The sequence below is a fragment of the Falco biarmicus genome, chromosome 16, assembly GCF_023638135.1.
Source record: "Falco biarmicus isolate bFalBia1 chromosome 16, bFalBia1.pri, whole genome shotgun sequence".
In the NCBI taxonomy this organism is placed as follows: domain Eukaryota; kingdom Metazoa; phylum Chordata; class Aves; order Falconiformes; family Falconidae; genus Falco; species Falco biarmicus.
Genome location: NC_079303.1, coordinates 5,028,901 through 5,051,694, shown reverse-complemented (window position 1 = coordinate 5,051,694; position 22,794 = coordinate 5,028,901). Strand labels below are relative to the sequence as shown.

At 55.9% G+C, this 22,794-nt stretch overlaps 3 protein-coding genes and 1 long non-coding RNA gene across 7 annotated transcripts; 2 read left to right on the top strand and 2 right to left on the bottom strand.

Moving 5' to 3' along the window:
- The first annotated feature begins 522 nt into the window (after nucleotides 1–522).
- On the top strand, nucleotides 523–2,714 carry AVPR1B (arginine vasopressin receptor 1B). Its single transcript, XM_056361774.1, has 2 exons — nucleotides 523–1,501; nucleotides 2,407–2,714. Exons 1-2 carry the CDS (start codon nucleotides 523–525, stop codon nucleotides 2,712–2,714), a joined length of 1,287 nt encoding a protein of 428 aa, XP_056217749.1.
- Nucleotides 2,715–4,103: 1,389 nt separating this feature from the next.
- RHEX (regulator of hemoglobinization and erythroid cell expansion) lies at nucleotides 4,104–11,052 on the bottom strand. Of its 2 annotated transcripts, none has more exons than XM_056362059.1 (6): nucleotides 10,766–11,052; nucleotides 8,469–8,560; nucleotides 7,740–7,828; nucleotides 6,775–6,882; nucleotides 6,340–6,401; nucleotides 4,104–5,994 (listed from the first exon to the last, which is right to left on the bottom strand). In XM_056362059.1, the coding sequence occupies exons 2-6, from the start codon at nucleotides 8,483–8,485 to the stop codon at nucleotides 5,788–5,790; spliced, it is 483 nt and encodes a 160-aa protein (XP_056218034.1). In that variant the 5' UTR covers nucleotides 8,486–8,560; nucleotides 10,766–11,052; the 3' UTR covers nucleotides 4,104–5,787. The 2 variants fall into 2 exon arrangements, with proteins under 2 accessions (XP_056218034.1, XP_056218035.1); XM_056362060.1 differs by lacking the exon at nucleotides 10,766–11,052 and adding an exon at nucleotides 10,038–10,748.
- A 3,410-nt stretch (nucleotides 11,053–14,462) lies between these two features.
- Nucleotides 14,463–20,408, top strand: CTSE (cathepsin E). Its single transcript, XM_056361835.1, has 9 exons — nucleotides 14,463–14,789; nucleotides 15,603–15,759; nucleotides 16,537–16,654; nucleotides 17,581–17,699; nucleotides 17,792–17,991; nucleotides 18,260–18,382; nucleotides 18,479–18,620; nucleotides 18,721–18,819; nucleotides 18,985–20,408. Exons 1-9 carry the CDS (start codon nucleotides 14,731–14,733, stop codon nucleotides 19,147–19,149), a joined length of 1,182 nt encoding a protein of 393 aa, XP_056217810.1. The 5' UTR covers nucleotides 14,463–14,730; the 3' UTR covers nucleotides 19,150–20,408.
- Nucleotides 18,425–22,655, bottom strand: LOC130159805 (uncharacterized). Of its 3 annotated transcripts, none has more exons than XR_008825860.1 (3): nucleotides 22,523–22,655; nucleotides 21,660–21,725; nucleotides 18,425–18,561 (listed from the first exon to the last, which is right to left on the bottom strand). It is a non-coding gene; the product is annotated as an uncharacterized LOC130159805 (long non-coding RNA). The 3 variants fall into 3 exon arrangements; XR_008825861.1 differs by lacking the exon at nucleotides 18,425–18,561 and adding an exon at nucleotides 21,475–21,571; XR_008825862.1 differs by lacking the exon at nucleotides 18,425–18,561 and adding an exon at nucleotides 21,475–21,571 and having other exon boundaries at nucleotides 21,664–21,725.
- Between the last annotated feature and the right edge of the window lie 139 nt (nucleotides 22,656–22,794).

The window sequence follows — 22,794 nt, the reverse complement described above, 5'->3', positions numbered from 1 at the left end:
AAAAAGCCAAAGAGATGCAGCCTGTCTAGCATTTTCTGTTACTTTTACTATGCTGAAAAGAAGCAAAGATTATATTTTTTTTCCCCACTTTTTCCCTTTCAACTTAGCAGTGCAGGGGGGAGAGGGGACGCACAGGATGAGCAGTCCAGGGAGAAACAAGCGTTTGGGAATGTTTAGTGCAGATGAGGGAAAGCTCAAGGGCTGAACCAGGGGCTCTTGCACCTCTTCACTTAACAAGAATATTGGAGAGAGCCCAGCCAGCGAAGGGAATTGCAGCTGCTTAGAACAGCGTTAGGGTAACGTTGAGCTGCGCGAGACAGAGGTGACAGCCTGCACCGGTGCTGGGGACCGCTGGAAGAGGCACGTCCAGCCCCACCGGCTGCCAGCAGAGGAGCTGGTGCAGCAGCGTTCAGGGGCAGCACTGATCCTGACAGCTCAGCCCTGGGGAGGAGGGGAAGGTTCAACAGGCCGTTGGAAACGAGCATTGTAGCTGCCTGCGCTCCTGCAGGGCTTCCCGACGGGATGGAGCCAGGCTGGGGCTGGAACAGCACTCATCGCAGTTGGCCTGGGCACAGCCAGGGGCTGCTGAGCCCCCAGACCCTGGCAGGGGACCCCAACCTGACCCTCCTGCACACCCGGGATGAGGAGCTGGCCAAGGCAGAGATCGGGGTGCTGGCCACCATCCTGGCTGTAGCGACCGTAGGCAACGTGGGGGTGCTGCTGGCGATGTACCGCCTGAGGAAGAAGATGAGCCGGATGCATCTCTTCATCTTGCACCTGGGGCTGACCGACCTGGGTGTTGCGCTTTTCCAGGTGCTACCGCAGATGATCTGGGAAGTGACATACCGCTTCTTGGGGCCAGACCCACTCTGCAGGGCAGTCAAGTACCTGCAGGTGCTGAGCATGTTCGCCTCCACCTACATGCTCATTGTGATGACGCTGGACCGCTACATGGCCGTGTGCCACCCGCTGCACACCCTGCAGCAGCCCAGCCGCCAGGCCTACGTGATGATCGGGGCTACGTGGCTGCTCAGCTGCCTGCTTAGCCTGCCCCAGATCTTCATCTTCTCCCTGCGGGAGGTGCGCCAGGGCTCGGGGGTGCTGGACTGCTGGGCAGACTTCAGGTACCCATGGGGAGCCCGAGCCTACATCACCTGGACCACACTGTGCATCTTCATCCTGCCCGTCGGCATCCTCACTGTCTGCTACAGCCTCATCTGCTACGAGATCTGCAAGAATCTCAAGGGCAAGACCCAGAGTGGTGCCCCCAGCACGGGGGGCCCTGCAGCAGCTTCCCTTCCTGCCCCTTGCTCCTCTGAGAAGAGCGGCCAGGGCCCCAGTGGGCAGCCCTCGCGGGTCAGCAGTGTGCGTACCATCTCCCGTGCCAAGATCCGCACGGTGAAGATGACCTTTGTCATCGTGGTGGCCTACGTCGCCTGCTGGGCACCATTTTTCAGCATGCAGATGTGGTCAGTGTGGGACGAGGATGCTCCTGATGACGGTGAGTAGCGGTGGGGATGCTGGGCTGCAGCCCAGAGCAGGCACAGAGCCCTGGGCATCCAAGACACACAGCACGCTCGTTGCATTTTTAACAAACAAGAGCTGTCTGTTATTTTGTCATTTTAAAAATCATGGGGGAAGCTGTACTTTTGCTCCCCAGTAGTAATTATAGAAAACTGTTTGCAGAGTCAAATCTTTGCTCTCACCAGAGAAACACTGAAAAGCAATGGCTCCTGACCGTCACCTCTAGGGATGTGTAAACATGTGGGATCATCTTTGCCGTGTGTGTCTCCTCCTCCATGTGGGAATTTGCTCGAGGAGCTGCTGTGTTTGGTATGTGACTGCAGGGAGGGTTTTAGCTGTGCCTGCTGCTCCCATCCTCTGCCAGGATTGCCTCACGGAGCAGCCGTGCTGCTGGAGCGGGTCCTTCACACGTAGCCTGGAGTGCCTGTACGGCTTTTGCTGAGCCAGCAGCAGAGGTTTCAGAGGCAGATTTCCATTTCCATAAGTTGATTTCTGCTGGAATTTTCAGCAGCTCTCCTAGCCTGTTCGTGGGTAGAAGGAACTTTATCCAAGACTGAAAGGCCTCTGGGAGATGCTCTGGCCAGCAAACAGGCTGAAGGAAGGTCCAAAAGCTGCTGGGTCTCATGTCCCAGCACCCCCTGACGATGTGCTCCGGGGGCGCCCTGTGATGGTACATCACCCACCTGCAGCCCTCAGCCCGGGGCAGAGCCTGGCTCTGTCTGCCACGCTGCAAACTCTCCTACCCAAAGACGTGTCAGTCAGATGGGAATGGGACAAGGGACACATGCCCAAGTGAAAAAGAGCCCCAAGGGTCCTGCCCATTGCGCACTGGGACCCTGCCCAGGTTGGTGGATGTTTCAGCTCTCTCCCTTGCCTTCCCAGACTCCACCAACGTGGCTTTCACCATCACCATGCTGCTGGGCAGCCTCAGCAGCTGCTGCAACCCCTGGATCTACATGTTCTTCAGCGGGCACCTGCTCCAGGATGCAGCACGTTGCCTGTCCTGCTGGGGTGGCCCCCGGCCCGGGCTGCGGAGACAGGCCTCCACCGGGAGCCTCTGCAGCAGGAAAACCACCATCCTGAGCCACAGCCACCACCCCAGCCCCACTGGCCTCCCCCTGCGTGGGGGCAGCGCCAGGGACTTCTACCCACCCTGTGAGGAGGTGGTGACCGAGTCCGGCACGCTCTAGGCTGGAGCAGTGGCTGGTCCCGGGGCACATCCCTCCACTGGGGACAGCTGCCACCAGATGTGGCACCACAAACTTCACCTCGGCAGAGGTGTGTCCCTCCCCCCCTGGTAGCATCTCTTTTTGCAGAAGGCTACATGCTTATCCCGGAAAACATCACTGTCCACCTGGCTGCCGTCTGCTCGCTGCTGCACACGCTGCATCTGCTGTGAGCATCGGGGGAGATGGACAGAGCCCCGACATCCGTGTCCTGCCCACAGCATCCACCTCCCCCGCCTGCTGGGGAGGCTTTTGCTGCCTGGCTGCTCTGCCCCAGCCATGCCTCGCAACCTGGGTATCTGCCAGGGGATGCTGCACCAGCCTGTGCTCCTGGAGGGGCTTGAGCTCTGGGTGTTTGACAGATGCCAGCGAAGCAGCCTGAGCACAGCGGGAGGCAACGTGGCTACATCTGCTCCAGAGCTCCCTGCAAGCAAGTTACTCATCTCCCATCCTCAAGGCTTTGCAGTCGGAACAGACAGACAAAGGCACAGCTTTCCCATGCCCTGGGGCACAGCACGCTCTCCCCTCTGTGCTGATGGGCAGGTCTGGAGCCAGACCCCCTGCCCACCTCCCCAGGGCCAGGGATGGGGCTGGAACAAAACCCACAGGGCAAAAACATCCTCTCCTGCTGTGCGCAGCTGTCCGGCTACCACACAGCAGCATTGCGCTGCGCTGATGCAGGCATCCCAAATCCAGCACTGGCACCACCAAAGAGCTGCTCGGAGCAGCCCTCGCCCAGCTCCAGCTTGCCCAGGCAGATCCTGCCACCCTCTGTGTTCTGGCACTTTCCATCAGGTTCGCTCACAGCCCCCAGCCGCTGCGTGGGGCTGCTTCATGCTGTTCAACAGCTGCTGCATCCCATTAAAGAGCTGCTCTCAAACCGCTGACGCTTTTGTCTTATTTAGCAGAGATCAGAGTGCTGAAGCCACCCAGGGCTCAGAGATGGCTTCAGGGAACTTGGGAGCACAGAGGAGGGGTGGCTGGCAGCCAGGAACAAGCCATGGCCCTGCAGTCCCAGCCTGGCCCCTGCCCTTCTCCCTGCGTGTTGTGGGTCTCCCAGAAGCTGGTTTGTTCCAGAAGCAAGCGTCAGGCAGGCAAGAGCATCCATTTGCTCTGGAGGTTGAGCTCAAAAGCTGCTGATGGGGGATGTACGTGTGCCTCCGTGAGTACCAAAGGTACCAAATTCCCTGCAAGCAAGGTGCATTATGCCCTCTATTATCACAGGCTAAGCCTGTGAAAATAAGACATTTTGAAATGAGGTATTTTGAAAATAAGATACTTTGAAATTATTTTCATTTTTTTATCACCAAGCATTTGAATCAGATTTTTTCCAGAAACTCCCACTAGCTGGTTTTGGCCTCATCTCCCATTCCATAAACACACCTCTCCTGCCCTCTAGCAATGTTTCCAGAGATTGTTTGGGGTTTTGAACCTTTTCCTTCATGGGCCATTCTAGCTGGGCTGGATCTGCACGAGGTTGTAAGACCAGGAGTGCCTGACCCCCCAGGACCAACACCAAATCCATCATCTCACAACCTTGCACTGAAGCGCATCACTGTTGAGTCAGTTTGAAACGCACCTGGGGCGGCTCCATCCCTGACGGAGGGGGCTCCATCCCCCTTAGAGCTCCCAGCTATGGCACAGCTTCCCTTTCCTCAGCACTTGGAAAGCTTATTTCTTGAAAAATCCTAAGTAACAAAATGCAAAGTGATGGGGAGGAACCAGCTCCATTCGCAGCCGCAGAGCGAGGCCAGCGAGCCGGAGCTGCAGGCAGGGCTGGCCAGGCACTGGCTCTCCTGGAGCTCAGGAGCATGAAGGTGACCTGACAAATGCAATCATGACAAGCAGGGGAAGCAGCACCTCCGAGAAGATAACAGCCTTCCCAGCACATCCAGCTCACAATCCCAAGCTTATCTCTGCAAGCTCCAGAGTCCCCAGCTCCGTGCTGTTAGAGAAAATTGCAGCGCTGTATGTCAAGTCCCCTGGAAATTAAGCCAGTATTTAAGGAAAATGTGACACACAGCGTGGGATCACAGGGGGGGTCAGTGGCCTGTGCCCCAGCGCAGGGCACCAACTCCCCTCCACAGCTCTGCAGGCATCGCTCAGCTGGGGGAGCCCAGCCCCCACACCCAGGGCACTTGGTGCAGGGACAAAGCAGGACAAGCAAAAGGTGGGAGACAGGGAATGCCACCCCTTCCCACAAGATGCAGCGGGGCTTGACTTGCCTGTGCTTACATGGAGACCTGCGGTCAAGTCCTGTGCCCCTCACAGCCCAGGTCCTCCACTTGAGGAGGGGGGATATAAATCCCCGGGGAAGCCCTGGGCTGTTTGCCACCTGGGATGATGACTACGGCTTTCAGCTGGGGGAGGAAGCTCCCTGGCAGGGTCACCCTCCTTCCCTGGCATCCCCCTCGATGCGTGGCTGGGGGTCAAGCCACCTGCATGGGCACCCCAGGCCAGCTCTGAGGGCAACGAGGGCTTGGAAGACTTTGAGCCTCAAAGGAAAAGGTGTGCAGGGGAGGGTGATGAATCAGGGCTTGTCAGGCAGCGAGAGCCAAGCTGGTGAAGGAGCTGGATTTAAACGGATTTTATGACAGCGATCAGCAAAGAAAGTGTCATTCAGAGGAGACGCCAGCCTATTTGGGTGGATGTTTTGAAGACCGCTACATTTCCCTCCACAGACTACATCCTGAAGGGCAGGGGGGGTGTTTCATTTGCTTTCATGAAATGAGAGAAAGGGCCATCACACAAAACTGGAGAGCACATTTCAGCCTGGGCAGGAGGAACGCTTCCCGGCACCATCCCACGCTCAGCAGCCTTCAGGAACAGTGATGTATTTAAGTAAAATACCAAGCAAATTGTATCGGTGGGTTGACGTGTGACAAGGAATAAAAGCTGGCCAGCATCAGCCCGTGCCAGGCGCTGACGGAGGCGAGGGGAAGGGGAAGCCCTGGCCGTGTGGCTGCGGGGGTCTTTAGCCATCCCCCCCGTGCTGGTAGCAGTCTGACCCGAAACCCTGCCAGCAGCATCCCGGCTGTCACAGCTTCACCTCAGTGTACTCGATCGACTTGGATGCCACAGGGCTGGAGCAGTGCCAGAAATCTGCTTTCTTCTTCTTTGGGTCCACATTGACATAGTCTGCCCCTGTCTTCATGTTCTCGTAGTCCGCGGCGCAGCCTGGCATGCAGCCTTTCCCCGGGAAGACCAGGGACGTGTAATTGAGGTTTTCTTCTGAGTGAGAGCCCTGCAGAAGCAGGAACAAACCCCAGGTCAGGCACAAGCATCCACCCGGGGTGGCTTTGCCCTTGAACCCCCGGGAGGGCGTGCAGCCGTTCCGGGTGCCTGGCTTGTGTCCAGAGGGCTCCCTGGCACCGGGGGATGCTTCCCTCTAAGTAGGCAACGCTGCGTAAGGGGTGACAGCCCCCACCCTAGCCCCACCGCTGGTATTTCAGTACAGTCCCGTGCATCTGCCCCCTTGCTGCTGCTCTGTGGGTCTGGAGCTGGGCAGAGGCTGTGCCGGCAGCGGCCAGCACCTCCGCTGCAGTGGCTGGGGTTGCTTTCGGTGACGGCTGGGTCCCTGCGGCCGTACCTGCGGGCAGGAGGGGCTGCTCTCCGAGTCCTCCGACGTCTCTGAAGATGTGTCATGGCTCCCTAAAAACCAGAAGCGTTATCACCTCCATCGCTACTTGGGGGAGTTAAAGGTGGGGAAAGAAAAAGGGTAAAAAAAGCAAATGCACTCAAGACTGAAAATTGAAAATCCAAGAAGCATCAGTGTGATCCCTGCCTTCTCCATCCCCCTGGTGGGAACTGGGCAGGGAAAGCCCAGGGGAGGCAGGAGGCAACTGGAATTGCCAGCGGCTGTTGTGCTCACCCTTTGCCCCACCACTCGCTCCCTCTCCCGCCCCAAGGCCACCAGACGAGGGTCTCCACAGCTGGTTAAGGAAGCGAGTATTGCCCAAATGCAATACCAGGCACGTAGAGCCATGTGCCAGCACAGAACGCGGCTGGCACAGGGTGCCCTTACCTGCATAGGCCGGTGTGTGCACCCCCTGCCCCGCCGCCGAAGGGGGGGCGGGCGGCCAGGGCTGTGCTGCAGGGCTGCTGCTCGCCTGCTTGCTGCAGGAGTGGCTGGCTGCAACCAAGAGGCAGGTTAGCATCCCGCTCCAGCCGGGATGGAGGTGTCCGACACCCCACACACCCCATGCCCCACACCCCCACCCACCCCCGACCCTCAGCGCTGCCCCACAGCAAAGCCACACGAGCCGCTGGCACAGCAGTCATCGTTATTATGTATTGGAGCGGGCAAGTATCTATCAATTCAATTAGCGAGATGGTTAAGTGCACGTGCTATTCTCCCATGATGAACGACTCCAGTGTTAAATCACGGCATCTGGGCCTCTTCCCATGCAAGTTCGAAATTAGTTTGACCCGTGGGGCCGAGCAGAGCTTCTTTCTGCACAAAGGTGGGCAGCAGTGCTGCGTGAGAGCTTCCCTGCTGGCAGCTGTAGCATCATCTGAATGAATATTTTGCAAAGGGATTCTGATGGTGTTTTTCCACCACCTTACTAACAAAAGCAATAAAAAGAAAATGTTTTTGAAACAACAAAAGGCTGTATAGCCCTGTCCGGTACTGCCCACACCGTTACAGCTGCTCACACAGCGCTATGGGGCAGCCCCCCCCGGCCGCAGCCTGGCCCCAGCACAGCGAGGGGGTCAGTCCCTGCCATGGTCCCATGCTGGTGCCCAGCCCACCTGGGGGTCCGGCGGGTCCCTGGGGGGGCCCAGCTCCCATGCTCACCCCACATGGGCTCCGCAGCAGCACTGGCTGCTCCCCAGAGCGGGAGCGAGAAGCGGACCCAGAGCAGGGACGTGGTTGTGCTTTACGAACTGGGGGATGCTGAAGCGTTGGGCAAATGCTTCTCACCAAGCTGGACGATTGGGAGCGAGAACGAGGAGCATGACAGGTACAGCGACCAGACAGAAAATTACCTATTTTCCTGCTGAGCATGATGTAAAGTGTCAGCAAAAGAAGAGCATATAGGATCAAGGTGACAGCTGAGATGGTAACAAGCACCCACCTGAACAAGAGAAAAATATTTTGTCTAAGTGAAAGACATCACCGAATTATTTTGAGTCTTTCAGGTACCGTTTGCCATTGCTTCAAAGCACGTTTTAGACCAAGGTTTGCTGGTACAGTATCGGGGTTTGGTTTTTGTCTTTAAGGCAATGTGCCCGAAAATCTGGGGTTTCATTTTCAAAAATAACTAGCGCTCCTTGCACTTTTTTTTTTGGTTTGTTTTTTTGGTTTGTTTTTGTTTTTGTTTTGGGTGCCCACCGTAAGAAGGGTTTTGCAAAGCCTCGTTGCCAGCGGGGTTGTGCTGCAGGGTTGAAGCTGCAACTATGGCTCCTGCCAGAATCACAAGCCCTTTCCAAGCCCTGCGCCTGCGTGTCTGCTCAGCGGGGCCGTCCAGTGATGACACGCAATTGCCCTCAGCACAGCGAGAAGCAGGCGCGGTGCCAGCAGCCATGGGGGCTGCAGCATCCCTGTGCTCTACCACCGCTCCGGGGCACGTGGCACGGCGTCCCCGAGGGCTGGGAGCCTTCGCCGAAAGGTGCCCCCCGTAGCAGCCGTCATCCTCCCACCTTAGGGTGCTTCCCTTGCTGCAGGGGGGTACCAAGGGCTGCCTGCGGCTCCCGAGCCCGGCATGCTGTACTCACCACTCGCAAGCGCTCATCCTTCCTGGAGGCGTCCCGGTGGTGCCCAGCGGAGCGCGGGAGGGCTCAGGGGGCACAGGGAGAGGCAGCCGGCCCTGGTGACAATCAACCAAAATGGTCCCATTGACACCGGAGGAATTTTGGCAGTGTGCTTAACCGTAAATGTTACAACTAATGTATCCGTGACGTTACCGAGCTGCACGACGCTGCGCTATGTGGTTTAGCTACTAGTAGAACACTGCAATGTGTAGTCTAGCTACTAAGGAGATAAGAACCGGTCCGAAACCAAGACATGAGCCAAGAGTGCTGAAACAGGGCCAGGAGAAGAGAAGGTCATGAAAAGGATGAGAAGAAAAGGAAGATGATGATTGAGAAGAAAGGAGGAAGATGTTCCAACCCCTCGACCCGTTACACCACATGTAACATAGCGCACAGACATAAGTAGTTTTTTGAACTGTAATGAGTATGCTAATAGTTTCTCAAAATGCCACTAATATGTATAGATCGGCCCTATAAAGATGAACCACGAACAAAGTCGGTGTGCATGTTGGGCGGAACCTATCCCTCCACATTTGGCACCGAAATGCTGTCAAACACTCAAAATCAGGCATTAGAGAGTTTTGTCTTTGATTTTTCAGTATCACCACTGGGCTTCATGCTGCTCCACATCAATTTGAAAGCAGCGGTCTGACATCGTGGAGCTAAAATAAAAGTACCCAGCCTTCCCTCTGCGGGAGGCTCCTACCGTGCGGGCGAGCATCTCTCATCGCCACAGGCTCTCCCTGCCGTTACCACTGAGCTTAATGGTTCCATATACCACCCTAGTGTACCTGCAACATGCCTGGAGCTTCTGGGCTCCACCGGGGTGCTGATAGTAACAAGAACTGAAATTTACTCTTCTTTCTTTAATCCTCTCTCACATTTCTTTTTTTTTTTTTTTCTTTTTCTTTAAAATCCACAAAAAAATACTTGATAATTCTAATCTGGAAAAAAACCCCAACCCATAGAAGAAAGTAACCAAAAGAAGGACACGGGTTTGGTGTCAAGCTCTTGCATCAGTCAAGATCCAGACAGAAAGTTCAGGGGCCCTTCACCACCTCTGCATTTGGAACACCTCGGATTTAATTCCAGGTGAGCGCTTAAATCCTATTGAAGTTCGGGAGACTTAAGGCACATAATCAGAAAACACACACGCCTGAACTGGGCCCCTTGGCTTGGGGCTTTCGGCCAGGATCCTGAAGAGATTTACAATAAGGGACAGCAACGGAGGACACTCGTTTTGTGAGCTTTCACTTGCAAAAACGCACTTTACATTTTCACTCAGTGCCTATATACTTATTAATTATATATGGCTAACATGAGGAGATATTTGCAACTAAAGCTTTGATACGATGATTAAAGGAGCCATAATAATATGATTGATAGGCTGATAGATAGATAGATAGTTAGAGCAAAGGCATCACCCGTCCTATGGACCAGATTCTATAATTTCCTCTATGACATATTTCTAAGAGTAATTCATCAAAAGCTTTTTACGATAAGCTCCCCAATCTCCTGTGGAATTCCACTTACCCCACCAGGTTGGCCACTGCCAAGCTAAAAGTCCGTTTCTTGCCGGAATTTCCCCCCTCCCTTATTGAACTGCTCTGTCCCCCAATATCCTACTCAGCCGGCTGTCATTCTTAAATGGCTCATTTCCTACTGTGGGGCGGGAGACGCTGCTGCGGCAGATAACAATCTGAAAAATGAGCTGTTCAAAAGGAAATTGCAAAAGAAGACCCAAATCCAAATATCAGTAGCAGGCAGCTTCTTTGCTGAGATGGGGTACGGCCAGATCGAAGAGATGATATGCATATGCGTATTGAAATGTCTATTTTGAAGATAACAGCTAGTAAGATGCTGGCAGCATGTACTTTTTTGGTGTGCCAGGTAATCTGCTGTGAGCCTCCCCCCCGCCTCCAGCCCCCAAGATATTAACCCTTTCTCAAGCAAAACGCCTTATTGAAATCAATCAAGGCTTGTAAAAAGCTCCTACTCGGCTGGTTACCGACTAGTAAATTCAAGATGTCTACCCTCCGTCTAAAGGCAAGCAAAATTGTGGAAATGCCTCAAATTATTTTAATCCTGTTGGAGTCCAGCTTTGCTGCCCCAGGTTAAGGCTAAAGCTTGGGCTGGCAGTGACACATCCCTGCAGGCATCCTTCAGACGCAGACACCAAACCCAGCTCTCGCCCTGATGAACAACCCCGCTGCTTCCCAAGTCATCCCGTCGATGGAGCGCAATATCCAGCCACGTTTTACCTGGGAGACCAGAGCTTTCTGCACCTTCCCTCTCCTGCAGGACTGGAGCAGCCAGGGCCTTGGACGGAGCCGGAGTTAAGGATGTTTTGGCAGCATTTTCGGTGGCCGTGCAGCTGGAGGGGTCCGGCAGGGAAGAAGGGCTCGCCAGCTCGATGCCGGATGCGGTCTCGCTCTACCCCGATGGTGATGGCAGGAACAAGCCCACATGAGGCTCCATGGCGCTTCCTCTCTGTCAGCTGGCTCATTTAAATATATTTGGGTGTTTCTGTGCTGTTCTGTGGCCATTTCTGCTCCAGGGCAGAAGCGTATCCCTCTATCACAGGAGTATATCCTTCTATCCCAGGAGCTGATCACTGTATCCCTCTCTCCCGGGCATTTCTCCCTCTCACTCCATCCTCCAGCAGCTTTCTGCTGAGATGCAGCTGAGCTTCCTTGGAGCAAAGCATCCCTGAGGGCAGAGAGCCCTGACCAGCGGCAGCGTGGCCGGCTCAGCCCACAGCAATTCAGCTGCCACCCAAAAAGTGCTCTGGGTGCTTCCAAGTAAAAGTCTTCTAGAGGGGCAAAACATTTTAAATCATAAGGGACGTGGTGGCAGAGCCTGGCATGGCTCGGTGCCTGCTGGGGGTGAATGGGCCTCCACCTGCCTGTTTTTTGGGAAAATTTTCTGGTCAGTAACAACTTGCGGCATCACGTATTATCTGGTGCTGGAGGTGCCCTGCCACAGCCCGACCTCTCTTGTGCTTCTTCGCTGGCAGGAGATGGGCAGGGAGCAGAGGGACCCCACTTCTCACAGGGTCCCTGACTCATGGGGACGATGCCCACTGGTGTTTAAACATCTCCGCCACCCCCACGTTCCCATAGCAATCCTCTCCCGGGGGGAAAACACCCCAGCATCTCAGCAAATCCCCCCAACTTCATAAAGACAAAGAGCAGGTGGGCTCCTGAGAAGCCCTACGTACCCCCAGCTGCCAGGCGCCGTCGGCGTTCGCCCCCAGGAGCTGCATCACGAGTTGGGGTCCCCTGCCAGGTCCCTGCTGCGAGCTGCCCACATCTCCCCCACCCCCTGGGACCATGAGCACCACATCATCCCCCTGCTCCATCCCAGGGGGTTTGGTCCTGCTTCACCCACCGCTTCTGTGACACAGGTGAGGACTGAGCTGAAGCTTGCTTGGCTTTTTATGGGTTTTTTTTGAAGTCAAAGTTTGCCATTGCAGGGTTTCAGCCCTTCAAGTGTTCAGTGATGTATAAACAGATTAACAGGTGGAAAAAGTATTTGATAGAGAAAAAAAAAAAAAGGCTTTTCAGAAAATGCTACTTGGGTGCGATTCGAATCAGTCAAAGCTAATTGTGGAAGTGGCTAAACTAAAGGAAATACGAAGAAAGAACACAGATAACATATTTTTAGCCTGAAACCAGATTACTTAAAATGAGTAAAGCGCCGCACGCTGAACTGGTGAGGGGTATGCTTTCCGCATGAGGTGCCTATGAGTAACCTATTTCTAACGTATCTGAGGGCACGGATGCGAAGCTGGACGGGGTAAGATGCACTTTATGACAGCTGCTGCCTGGAGCGATACACGACCCTATAGAAGCTATATTAACTTACAAGACTTGGGACGTTCCAGTGGCTGGCAGTCACCTCTCATTACATTTCTACTGAACGCAAGCCCTTTTTCTGCTGTTTTATTAACAAGACGGATTCAAAGGCTCCCAGTCTTATAAATAATTCTGCATGTTTGGCTCCCTCGCTCTGGGCTGTCCCCAGTGTGCCGGGAGGTGCCGTCATGCCGCAGGAGCTGGAGGATGGGCAGGGATGGGCAGCACCATGCAGACCCCAGCTGAGGCGAGAGGCATCGTATATCGGTACATTTATAACACATAAAGTGTATTTCAAACATCAAGGTGCAGCTGGAAGGATGTATGAAGCAAAGCCTTTTTTCCCAATTTTCTGGACAAATATTGCTCAGTCTTGCATTGGCTCCTGAAAGAAAGAGGGGAAAAGCCATTTTGCTCAACTGGGTATAAAACTTTTGATTTCCCTTTAAGAGTTTGGATTTTAAAATTACTTTTAAAATAGCTAAATGAAAGTAGAAATAAATTTGCTTAACTTCAAAAATTTCTAAACGAAAGGCTTGGCCTCTTCATTTCTTTCATCTTCACATTTTAACACTGAATCTACTGTCACGAGTTTGCAGATTATGATGATCCAATTTGGGTTCTTTTCCACTAAATAAACTATTTTGCTTAAAGTATTTGGCTTGTCTGTACTACAGCTCACACTCACGTTTATCTCAGAAGCCAAATGACCCTTCAGGCTGGATTTTCTTACAGGATTTTCGGGTTATAAACCATGTCTGTAACAATCGACTTGCTGCTTTCGGCTGATCTGGCACTTGCTGGGAGTGCTTTTCTTTTCGGAAGCTGGTTGGTTTTTTTTTTAATTCCTTCTATGAATATATGATTAGAACAAGAAGGGAGGCCGGTACATTAAACTGCATCTTAAAAGAGAAATAGATGATAACTTTATATAAAAGCCACTCAGTAAAAAATACCGCAGCTCCCAACCTGGGCATGGGGAAATGCAGGGAATTTGCATTTGACTTGGATAAAACAGCCGCATCTGCCATCAGCATTGACTCTGCCGTGTCCCATGTCTCCACGCTCACACCGCAGAAACCTTGGATAAGATTTTTTTAAGCTTAAGCTCCTTGCAGAGGCAGGGAGAAGAGAAGCCTGGCAGCATCTCCCGGGGATGGAGACACGAGACTCCCCCTACCAGGAGCCGCGACTCGGCTCTTTCTCAGCCGTTCCCGTTAGTGGGGGTCGCATGTGGCCACGTTGGGCTCACGGCCCTGCTGGTACCTGTGCCCCACAGACAAGGACTTTAATTCCCAGGGCGAGGACTTTAATTAGATAAAATAGACTAGCCAGGATAAATGGAAAATTGATCAGCACAGCGCTAAGGGTAGAAACCCCATTAATTACCTGAACGGTGCTCGCTAGGTAGAACATCTCCCCTTGTGGCACCCGTCCCCGCTTATTACAGTGCCATAAACATGGAAAAGCACCACAGAGATGACACAGCATCATCACAAGCCTTCAGCCGCGTGTCTGAGAGATGCTGGCAGCAAGAAAGCCCTCGCCTCCCCCAATGCACCTCCCCTCCATATCTGAAGGTTTTATTTGTTCGTTAGCATTTTTTATTTGCATTCAGAGGCTTAATGAGACGGCCATCCTTGTGTTAACAAAAGTCAGCCACTGGGGAAGAGCCCATCAGGGGCTGTAAAGCGATGTGTAACTGCTGCAGCTTCTTCCTGACCAGGCTTTGATGGTGCTTGACCACTATTTAAAAGGGAAAGTTACAGATTCCCAAGCAGTTCATCGCAGCTAATTAGTCTTTTTCTTTTAAAGTTTGCTCGGCAGCTGCCCAATGCTGCCAGCACATCCCTTTCCCGCATCCCCCCTGCAGCTGCCAGGGCGTGGGGCACCCCATGGCTGTGGGCAGGTCCCGTGGGGCAGCTGAGGGGCAAAGCAAAGCCCCCATGTAGCATCTGGGGAGGCTGCCCCTGGCTCAGCCCGGCCAGGTGATTTCCAGTGGATAACGGGCTGGCACTGGGATGGAGACCACATTCTGCTCCTACTATGGGACCTTTGCTGCCCCCAAAAGCAGCCGGCACAGCCCCCTGCCCAGCACCCGGCAGGTCCCCACTCATGCCCTGCTCTGTCACCACCAGCCCCCCACCCATAAAAACAAACTTGACCCCAGGGCGCTTGCTCTGCCTCGCCTGGGATGTGGCCCGTGATTCATTTCAACTGCCAAAGCCCTGTGTTGACATTGAAAGGGGTGTTATCGCGGCGCTGCTACGCCGGGGCGAGGGTGTACCTGTTGGTATAAGAACAACGCCGCAGCACTACCCACACCGGCAGAGCCCAGCCGAGGCCAGCGCTGCCACCGAGACGCCAACATGAAGCGTCTCCTCCTGCTCGCCGTGCTCTGCTTCTCCCTGGCCAGCAGCTTGAAAAGGTAAGGGGGTCCCCATGGTGCAGCCCAGCACCCTGGGTTCTTGGGGGGGGCTTCGCTCCCAGGGTCCTGCCAACATCGAGCGCGGCAGCGATGATGGGGCAGAGCTGAGCTGCCCCGGCACAGACACCCTGCGGCTGCACCGAGTGCGGGGACCATGCGGTGGTTGCTGGTCTGCTCCCATCGGCTCTGCGGCCATCTCCATCCCTCCGGGCAGACCCCACCAGTGGCAGTGGGCTGCGGAGAGGTTTGCAGACCCTGTCAGAGGAGAGGTTTGTAGACGCTAGCAGCAGCAGCAGGCTGCAGAGAGGTTTGCAGACCCCGTCAGAGGAGAGGTTTGCAGACCCCGTCAGAGGAGAGGTTTGCAGACCCCATCAGAGGAGAGGTTTGCGGACCCCGTCAGAGGAGAGGTTTGCAGACCCCAGCAGCAGCAGCAGGCTGCAGAGAGGTTTGCAGGATGAGCTGCCGTTCACAGCTGAGGTCTGTGCAAGCAGACAGGGCAAACGCATGAATTCACCTTGGCCTCGGTCCCCTCTCCCAGCCTGAAGGTCCTTTTCCATCAGTCACGTTGAGCTCCTGCCCGCCCCATTGCTGCCTGCCAGCTGTGCCCCGACCTGCTGTCTCTGAAAACAGATCAACACCCCCCCCCCCCATTTTGCTGTGCCTTGGCTAGGAAGCACTGTGGTGGGGATGCGGGGAAGCAGGCTGTGGACCTGCATCCTGGTGGTGCTGGGACCCTCAGGGTGGACATGGGAACCGCAGGACACTTGCAGCGCCCGCAGCCCCGGTGGGTGACCAGGACCCTTGCTCCCCCAGGGTGACCCTGGTGCGGCAGCGCTCCCTGCGGAAGGTGATGCGGGACCACGGGCAGTTCTCCCACTTCTGCAAAGCCCACAAGCTCGACATGATCGAGTACACCGAGGACTGCAACGTCTTCAAGGAGGCCAATGAGCCCCTCATCAGCTACCTGGACGTAAGCAGGGCGGCACTGAGGACCGGGGGGTGCTGAGTCCCAGCAGTGTGCCGCAGGCACCCTGAACGCACTCGTTTGCGTGAGTGGTCCCCAGCACCCAAGTGCTTCCCACGAAGCCCACGCCTGCTCACGGAGCACGCCTGCAGCCCGTGCCCAGCGTGCCAGGGCTCGCTGCCTGCCTGGCCCTTTGTTCCCGGGAATGCGATGATGAGAGGGGACAAGGCGGCGCATTCACGGCCGGTGCTGCCAGCGCTGCCAGCCCTCTCCTGCCCGCTGCCCTCCCCGAGCCCACAGTGCTCTCGGGCACACGGCGGGGACACAGATTTCTTCCAAAACTCGCACGTATCGCACGCATCAGGGGAAACCCCACCCCAAAGGACCCAGAGCCAGAGGGGGAGGGTATTCCCCAGGCTCATCCCATTCCCCAGGCTCATCCCACTCCCCAGCAGCATGACAGTCCTGTCCCCAAAGCCCCTGCCACTGTATGCATCCCAGTGATGAGGGTCCCCTTGGGGCCCAGCTTTCTCGTTGCACCCCACAGGAAGAGGATGGTGCCTGCCCCCACTGTCCTGCCTTTTGTTCTCAACTTGCCTTATTGTTCCTTAAATATTTGGCTCCTTTATTCCGCCTGGCATGATGCGTCTGTGTCCTATCAGACACTGCCCCCATGCCAGCCACCCCCCGCACCGAACCCCACCAGCCCTCTGCAGACCCCCAGCACAGGCATTCCTCGGCATTCCGACAGCTAACAGTGGTCTCCTCTCCGCTCTCTGCCAGCTGGAGTATTTTGGGCAGATCTCCATTGGGACCCCCCCCCAGAACTTCACCGTGGTGTTTGACACGGGCTCCTCCAACCTCTGGGTGCCATCCATCTACTGCGTCAGCAAAGCCTGTGGTGAGTAGGGGCTCCCCGACCGGCCGTGTCCCCCCCGGCTGGCAGAGATGGGACCCTGGGTGACCCCCGGGGGTGTCAGCATGGGGTCATGCTGACCATGGGGTCAGCAGCACACACAGCCCGGAGAGCTGGGGAGGACCTCTCCGCCCAGCTGAGCCCTCCAAGGTCCACACAGATACAGCAATCTGGGGGGCAGCAAGCGTGGGGAGCCTCAGCGGGTTTGTTTGCTCAGGCACAGGCGGCGATCACACCACCAGGACCCAGCACCATCAGCCTGCGGGAGATATCGGACACTCTCTTTAGGCCATTCTTATGGGAGAGCCTTTAAACAAACAAGCAAAGATAATAGCACATAATATAGCTTGTCAGAAAAAGGCAGGGTGGCAAGAACAAGGCGGGCACAGAGAGCAGGGCGCAGCTCCAGGCTGTCTGCCCGGGGGCTCGGTGGGTGACAAGCACCGGGATTGTTGGTGCTGTTGGGGATCAGCCAGCCCCGGTGACTCCAGCTCGGCTGCCCCGGGACCTGGAGCATCTCTGAGCAGCCCCAGGGCTCCGCCGGTGCTTCCACCACAACCCAAGGTGGGCTGGGGAAAACAGCTGCATACAGCAGCACCTGCGGGGCTGCTTCTGTCCCTAACACTGATCTTCAGGTCTCACAGAAATGTCGCACACGCTGACCCCGCTCCCCTTCACAACCCTCGCACCTTTCAGGCGTGTTGAAACGGGTTAAGTTTTACCCCTCCTCAAAACACCAGCGTGCCTCACCGTCTCATGAGCAGCACCTTCCCTCGGCAGCGTGCCCCTGACACGGGCATTGCAATGATGCCACACAGCTTCGAGGCCAGTCGCTGTCACCAACCGTGGTGGCATCCGTGGCCGTGCAGATAAACAGCGTTTCTGCTGACGGCTCCCATCTCCCTTCCCAGCTGCACACAACCAGTTTCAGCCAGTCCAGTCCAGCACGTACCAGGCGGTAGGGACCCCCTTCTCCATCGAGTACGGCACCGGCAGCTTGACGGGCATCATTGGATCTGACCAAGTAGTCGTGAGTCATCTTTGGTTTCTCCTGCTCTGGGTAACGTGCCTGGGACTTGCCTACAGGCTCAGCATCACTGTCAAACCTCCTCCTCCCCACAGATTGAGGGTCTCACCGTGAGCAACCAGCAGTTTGCAGAGAGTGTCAGCGAGCCGGGAAAAACCTTCCTGGATGTCAGTTTTGATGGGATCCTGGGGCTGGCTTACCCCTCGTTGGCTGTAGATGGGGTCACCCCTGTCTTTGACAACATGATGGCACAAAATCTGGTGGAGCTGCCCATGTTCTCCTTCTACCTGGGCAAGTACGGACACGGCTTTGCTCTGGGATGTTGCTTAGACTCAGGCATTGCTTTTAAGGAACAGGAGGGGCCACTAAAATAAAGATGTTTTACTGACATAGTAAAGGGGGTTTTTGGTACCATGGCGAGCATCGCAGAGCTCAGGCCTTAGAAGAAAGCGAATGACCCTAAGCATTTGTGGGAAGCGAGTGGGTATAAATCCACCCCTTTAAAATGCGATGTGCGATGCAAGAGGGAGACAATCCCTCAGGTCTCCTCCTCTTCCCTCCAGGAACCCCGAATCCCCCCTGGGAGGAGAGGTGATCTTTGGTGGCTTTGACCCTTCCCGCTTCATGGGGACCTTGAACTGGGTGCCGGTCACCCAGCAAGGGTACTGGCAGATCCAGCTGGACAAGTGAGTGGTGCTGGTCAGGGAGGGAAGTGCTGGGCTGGGGCAGAAGATCATCAGGACAAGTCCCTCCTGGTCCTTCTCTCTTTCCTTCTCCTCCAGCATCCAGCTGAACGGGACAGTGGTTTTCTGCATGAACGGCTGCCAGGCCATCGTGGACACCGGGACGTCACTCATCACAGGTCCTACCAAGGATATAAAAAAATTGCAGAGCTATATTGGTGCCACACCTGTGGATGGAGAGGTGAGACTGAGGGTGGGGAGAGGAGGGGGGCAAAGCCCTGAGACCCCCACCTCACTGGGAGGGAGCTCGACCACTGCCGAGCCACCTGGCTGTTTTGCAGTATGCCGTGGACTGCAACAACCTCGGCATGATGCCTGACGTGACCTTCACCATCAACGGGGTCCCCTACACCCTCGCCGCCCAGGCTTACACCCTCACGGTACGGCAGTGGCTCTGGAGACACAGGTGGCCCAGAGCCGCGTGTCCCAGAGGGTGACAAGCCACACTGCTTCATGCACGGGACCCGCAGGCACCATTCCTGCCTGTTCCCATGTGCACAAGGCTCTTGGGTTCGTCCCCAACTTTGCACTGTTCCTTTCCCCAGGACAAGTATGCTGGCACAGCCTTCTGCAGTAGTGGCTTCCAGGGCCTGGACATCGCCCCTCCTGCTGGACCCTTCTGGATTTTGGGCGACGTTTTTATCCGTCAGTTTTACTCCGTCTTTGACCGTGGAAATAACCGGGTGGGGTTGGCCCCCGCCGTCCCGTAGGGCTGTGGCATCCCATGGGGCAGGAGTGGAACAGGAGCCACCGGGCTGCTGCCTTTGGGCAGGGCAGGGTCACCTCACTGCTGCATCAGTGTCCCTGGAGGTGATGAAGGCACCCAAAGAGCCCAGGAGAAGTTCGGTCCATGCCAGGAAGCTATTTCATAATTGATATAAAAATGCCGTGAGCAGCTCTGTAATCTGCTTTGTAGAGTCTCTTTTAAACACAGGTCAATAAAAGCTTTAATAAAACAAAACCTGCCATGCTCATGTCGGAATCAGTGCAGCAGCAGCAGCCCCGCAGATCTCGGCTGGGTTGCACCAGAGCAATAACTCCTCCTTCCCCGTCCCCTGCCCTCCTCCCCGGCCAGCTAAAAGCCTCGGTGCACCCACGGCACAGCCCGGTGTCACCGCAGCTTCCCCGCTCTGGAGGGAGCCTTGGTGGTGCAGGAGATGGGTAGCACTGGATCCGAAAGGTCAGCCTCTGTGGTCCTTAGCTGGGATTTCCACAGGGGCAGAAGAGGACACTTTGTCCAGGTAGAGCAGAAAGTCCCCTGCGGCGGCTGTGGGCATCCCCGAGCTCTCCGCCGAGCCGGAGGGCAGGGCAGGGGCTGGGGAGCAGCGAGTTCACTGGGGAAATGTGTTGCTTCAGCAGGCTGAGCTGATGCTGGGTAACGAGGAGGTAACGAGGGGACTGGGGAGACACTGGGGATCTTTCTGTGCCGCAAAACTCCCGGAACAACCGGTGGTTTCCAGTGAATTTGGCTTTGATCCCCGGGCACTTGCAAAGAATCTATGGTTGGTGAGTGCTGGAAGCGAGAGAGGGCAAACCAGCTGGCAGGCTGCGGCCAGCGGCCGTGGGCTGGGCTGGCTCAGAGGATGGGGGTCTGGAGGGCCGTGGGGGGCTGCTGGCCCTGGGGGTCCCTGTGAGTCACTGTAGCGTGTGTGACTTGCTGATGGTGCAAGGGATGTGGGAGAAAGCATGAGCAATCGTGGCTCATGCGTGATGCATCCCAAGACAGGCATGGAAGGCTGTGAGAAAGGGAAGCGCAGTGAAGAGTTATTTTTATCCGCGCCTTTGCTCAGCTTTCCTCGCTGACGCTGACGTGAGGCCCTGCAGTGGGCTGGCATCGAGGTGCCAGGGTCCCCGCAGCCAGGGCCAGGCTTTGCTCCTGCTGCGGTTTTCCCAGATCTGAGCAGACTTCAGGGCTGGGTCTGAGTGCGTTGGAAAATTCAGTTGTAAACTTGTCGCCTGCAATGAAAAAAATTACCTGCCTTACTCAGAAACACTGATTGTGCCACTGACCAGCATATGCCTCCTGTAACTGGTTCCTGTATTGACTTCACCTCAGCTGCACCTTCCCCAGGCTCAGCGCAGATAAGATGCCAGGGCAGCTGGACAAAGGTCTCCTCTCCCTCTTCCAGCTTAACTCTCACCATGCCAAGGCGCTGCTGGGCACCCAGCCATCACTGCAGCTGTAGGCAGAGGAGCATACAGCTTCCCCAGCATGATAAGGGACCACCCAGTAGCCCCCGAATGCAGCGAGAGGTGGTCCAGCCTGGACTTAACCAAGATTTCTCCAGTGCCATGGGCTCTTGGGTTCACCAGAGCATCCCGTGCCTTCCTGGCACGTTTTGGGGGGTCCTCGCCAGCCCTCCTCCCCACACACAGCAGATGTTCCAGGGATGTTGCTCCAGCCAATATTGAGCATCCCAATAGGGAGCAACCTGACTCCCACTGGCCCCCGGGGAGCAGAGGTGCCAAACAGCCGTAGGGAACAGTTTGGTCACTTGGACGCCTTTTGCTTTCTTCCCCTTCCCTCACTCTCCCTGCCCTGTGAGCCTTGCCGCAGGGAACAGCCTGTCCTCTCCTTGTCCACGCAAGCCTTTCCTCTGGATGTGGCAGCCCCCAGCCTGTGTTTCGTTGTCTCTCAGCTGTGACATCTTCCTCATAGTCACAGGGCACGAACCCCACTCTTTTTCCTCAGAAGTGCTGACTCAGTGAAGCAATCAGGACTGGGTTGTAGCTGTAGTTGCAGGAACTGCTGAGCAACATCTTGGCCATCACCTCCACTTGGCCATCACCACCGCTCCCACTGCCTTCACCCAGGGTGAAGATCACGCCAGGAGCAGCGAGGAGAGCAGGAGCTTTGGGAAAATTCCTTTTCTTGTGAAATGAAACAAAAGCCGGAGCTGGTGCTGTGCCTGGGCTGCATGCCTTGATGGGTATGGCCCCTCCTGCCCGAAAGCAGAAGTGGTTGCAGGCATCAGCTGTAGCAATGCAACCACAAGCCCCATCTCCGCTGGCATGGGGAGGCACTGATCATCTGATTGAGTGAGCAACCTCCATCCCACCAGGCTTGGGGGGACACGTGGAGAAGAATGAGGGCAGAAGTAGTCAGAGAGCAGGCTGGACAACAAAGTCTCCCTGCAAGGGCAAAGGTGAGGCAGCACGGTAAAAATAGGCTGAAAATGGGTTAGGAGAGACCTGCTCCAGGGAAACATCAGCCTCTTACCCACCGCTGGTGAGAACTGGCTCGGGTGCTCCTCCTGCTGCATCCCAGCTCCTCCCAGTGCCTGCCCTGTGGGGGGAAAAACAGATTTTTCTGGCCAGACAGGTCCTAAAATTACACCTGGGAACGAGGAGGAGAAGGGTTCCTCCTGCTGAGTGCAGTGTCTTCCCTGAGATCCCATAAGGGATGTCTACAGAGGAAAAAAATCTACAAAAGCGGGCAGCCAGTGGAAAAGCAAAAGCAGGTGGCTTTGGAGGGACCCTGTGCCTGGCCATGAGGTCCCTCCGAGGCCACCAACAGTTGTTCAGGTTGAGGGAGCCAGGAGGTGTCACAGATGGGGGGGCTCACCCCACTCCTAGTGCAAATCCCAAATCCTATCAAATGCTTGGCAAAAGCCCAGGGCCTGCCCTTGCATGGTGGGAAGAACAGCTTTGCAGCCGTGGCTAGCAGGTTTTCCCATGCCAGACAGCCCCGGCCACTAGCCTGATGCTCGGAGAAATGGCCAGAGGCTTCCTCGATTGCTCCATGATGGCAGCTAAGATCCCTGAAATCCCACTTGTCGGCTAAACACATCCTCCAGGAGATGCCACCAGCTCTGGTTATGGGGGTTCCCATCCTGATGCGGTCCCCTCCTTTTAGAGTGCTTGTGGGGTGCTGGTGTTGGCCGTGGGTGCTTGGTGGGAGCCCCTAAGGACTGGGGGTTGCAGGGATGTGGCATGGAGTACCGCGGGGCTGCAAATGCTCCTGCTTCCCACCCTGCCCCTCTCCCGCCTGCAAAAGGAGACAAAACTACGCCGAGCCCACAGCCCCCTCCAAGCCGCCCCTGCCCCTCCGCTCCCCCCCTCTGACCGACCCCCCAGCCCCACCTCGCCTGCTGCCATCCCTGCTCTGTCTCCAGCTCCCAAAGCCGCTTATCCCATCCCACGCCACCGGAGCTGCCCGAGCAAAGTCCAGGGTGGTTCCCACAGCCCCGGGGATGCTGCCGATAGCCCAGCTGGGCTTTTGTTCTCAGTTCTAAATAAATACCCCAGCAGGAGCGTAGAGAAGGGGTCCCGGGGGGGTGGGTAAAGGGGTCTGGATGTCTCCGAGTGAGAGGAGAAGCCAAAAGTCAATCCCAAACCCCAGCGGAGGAGGGGAA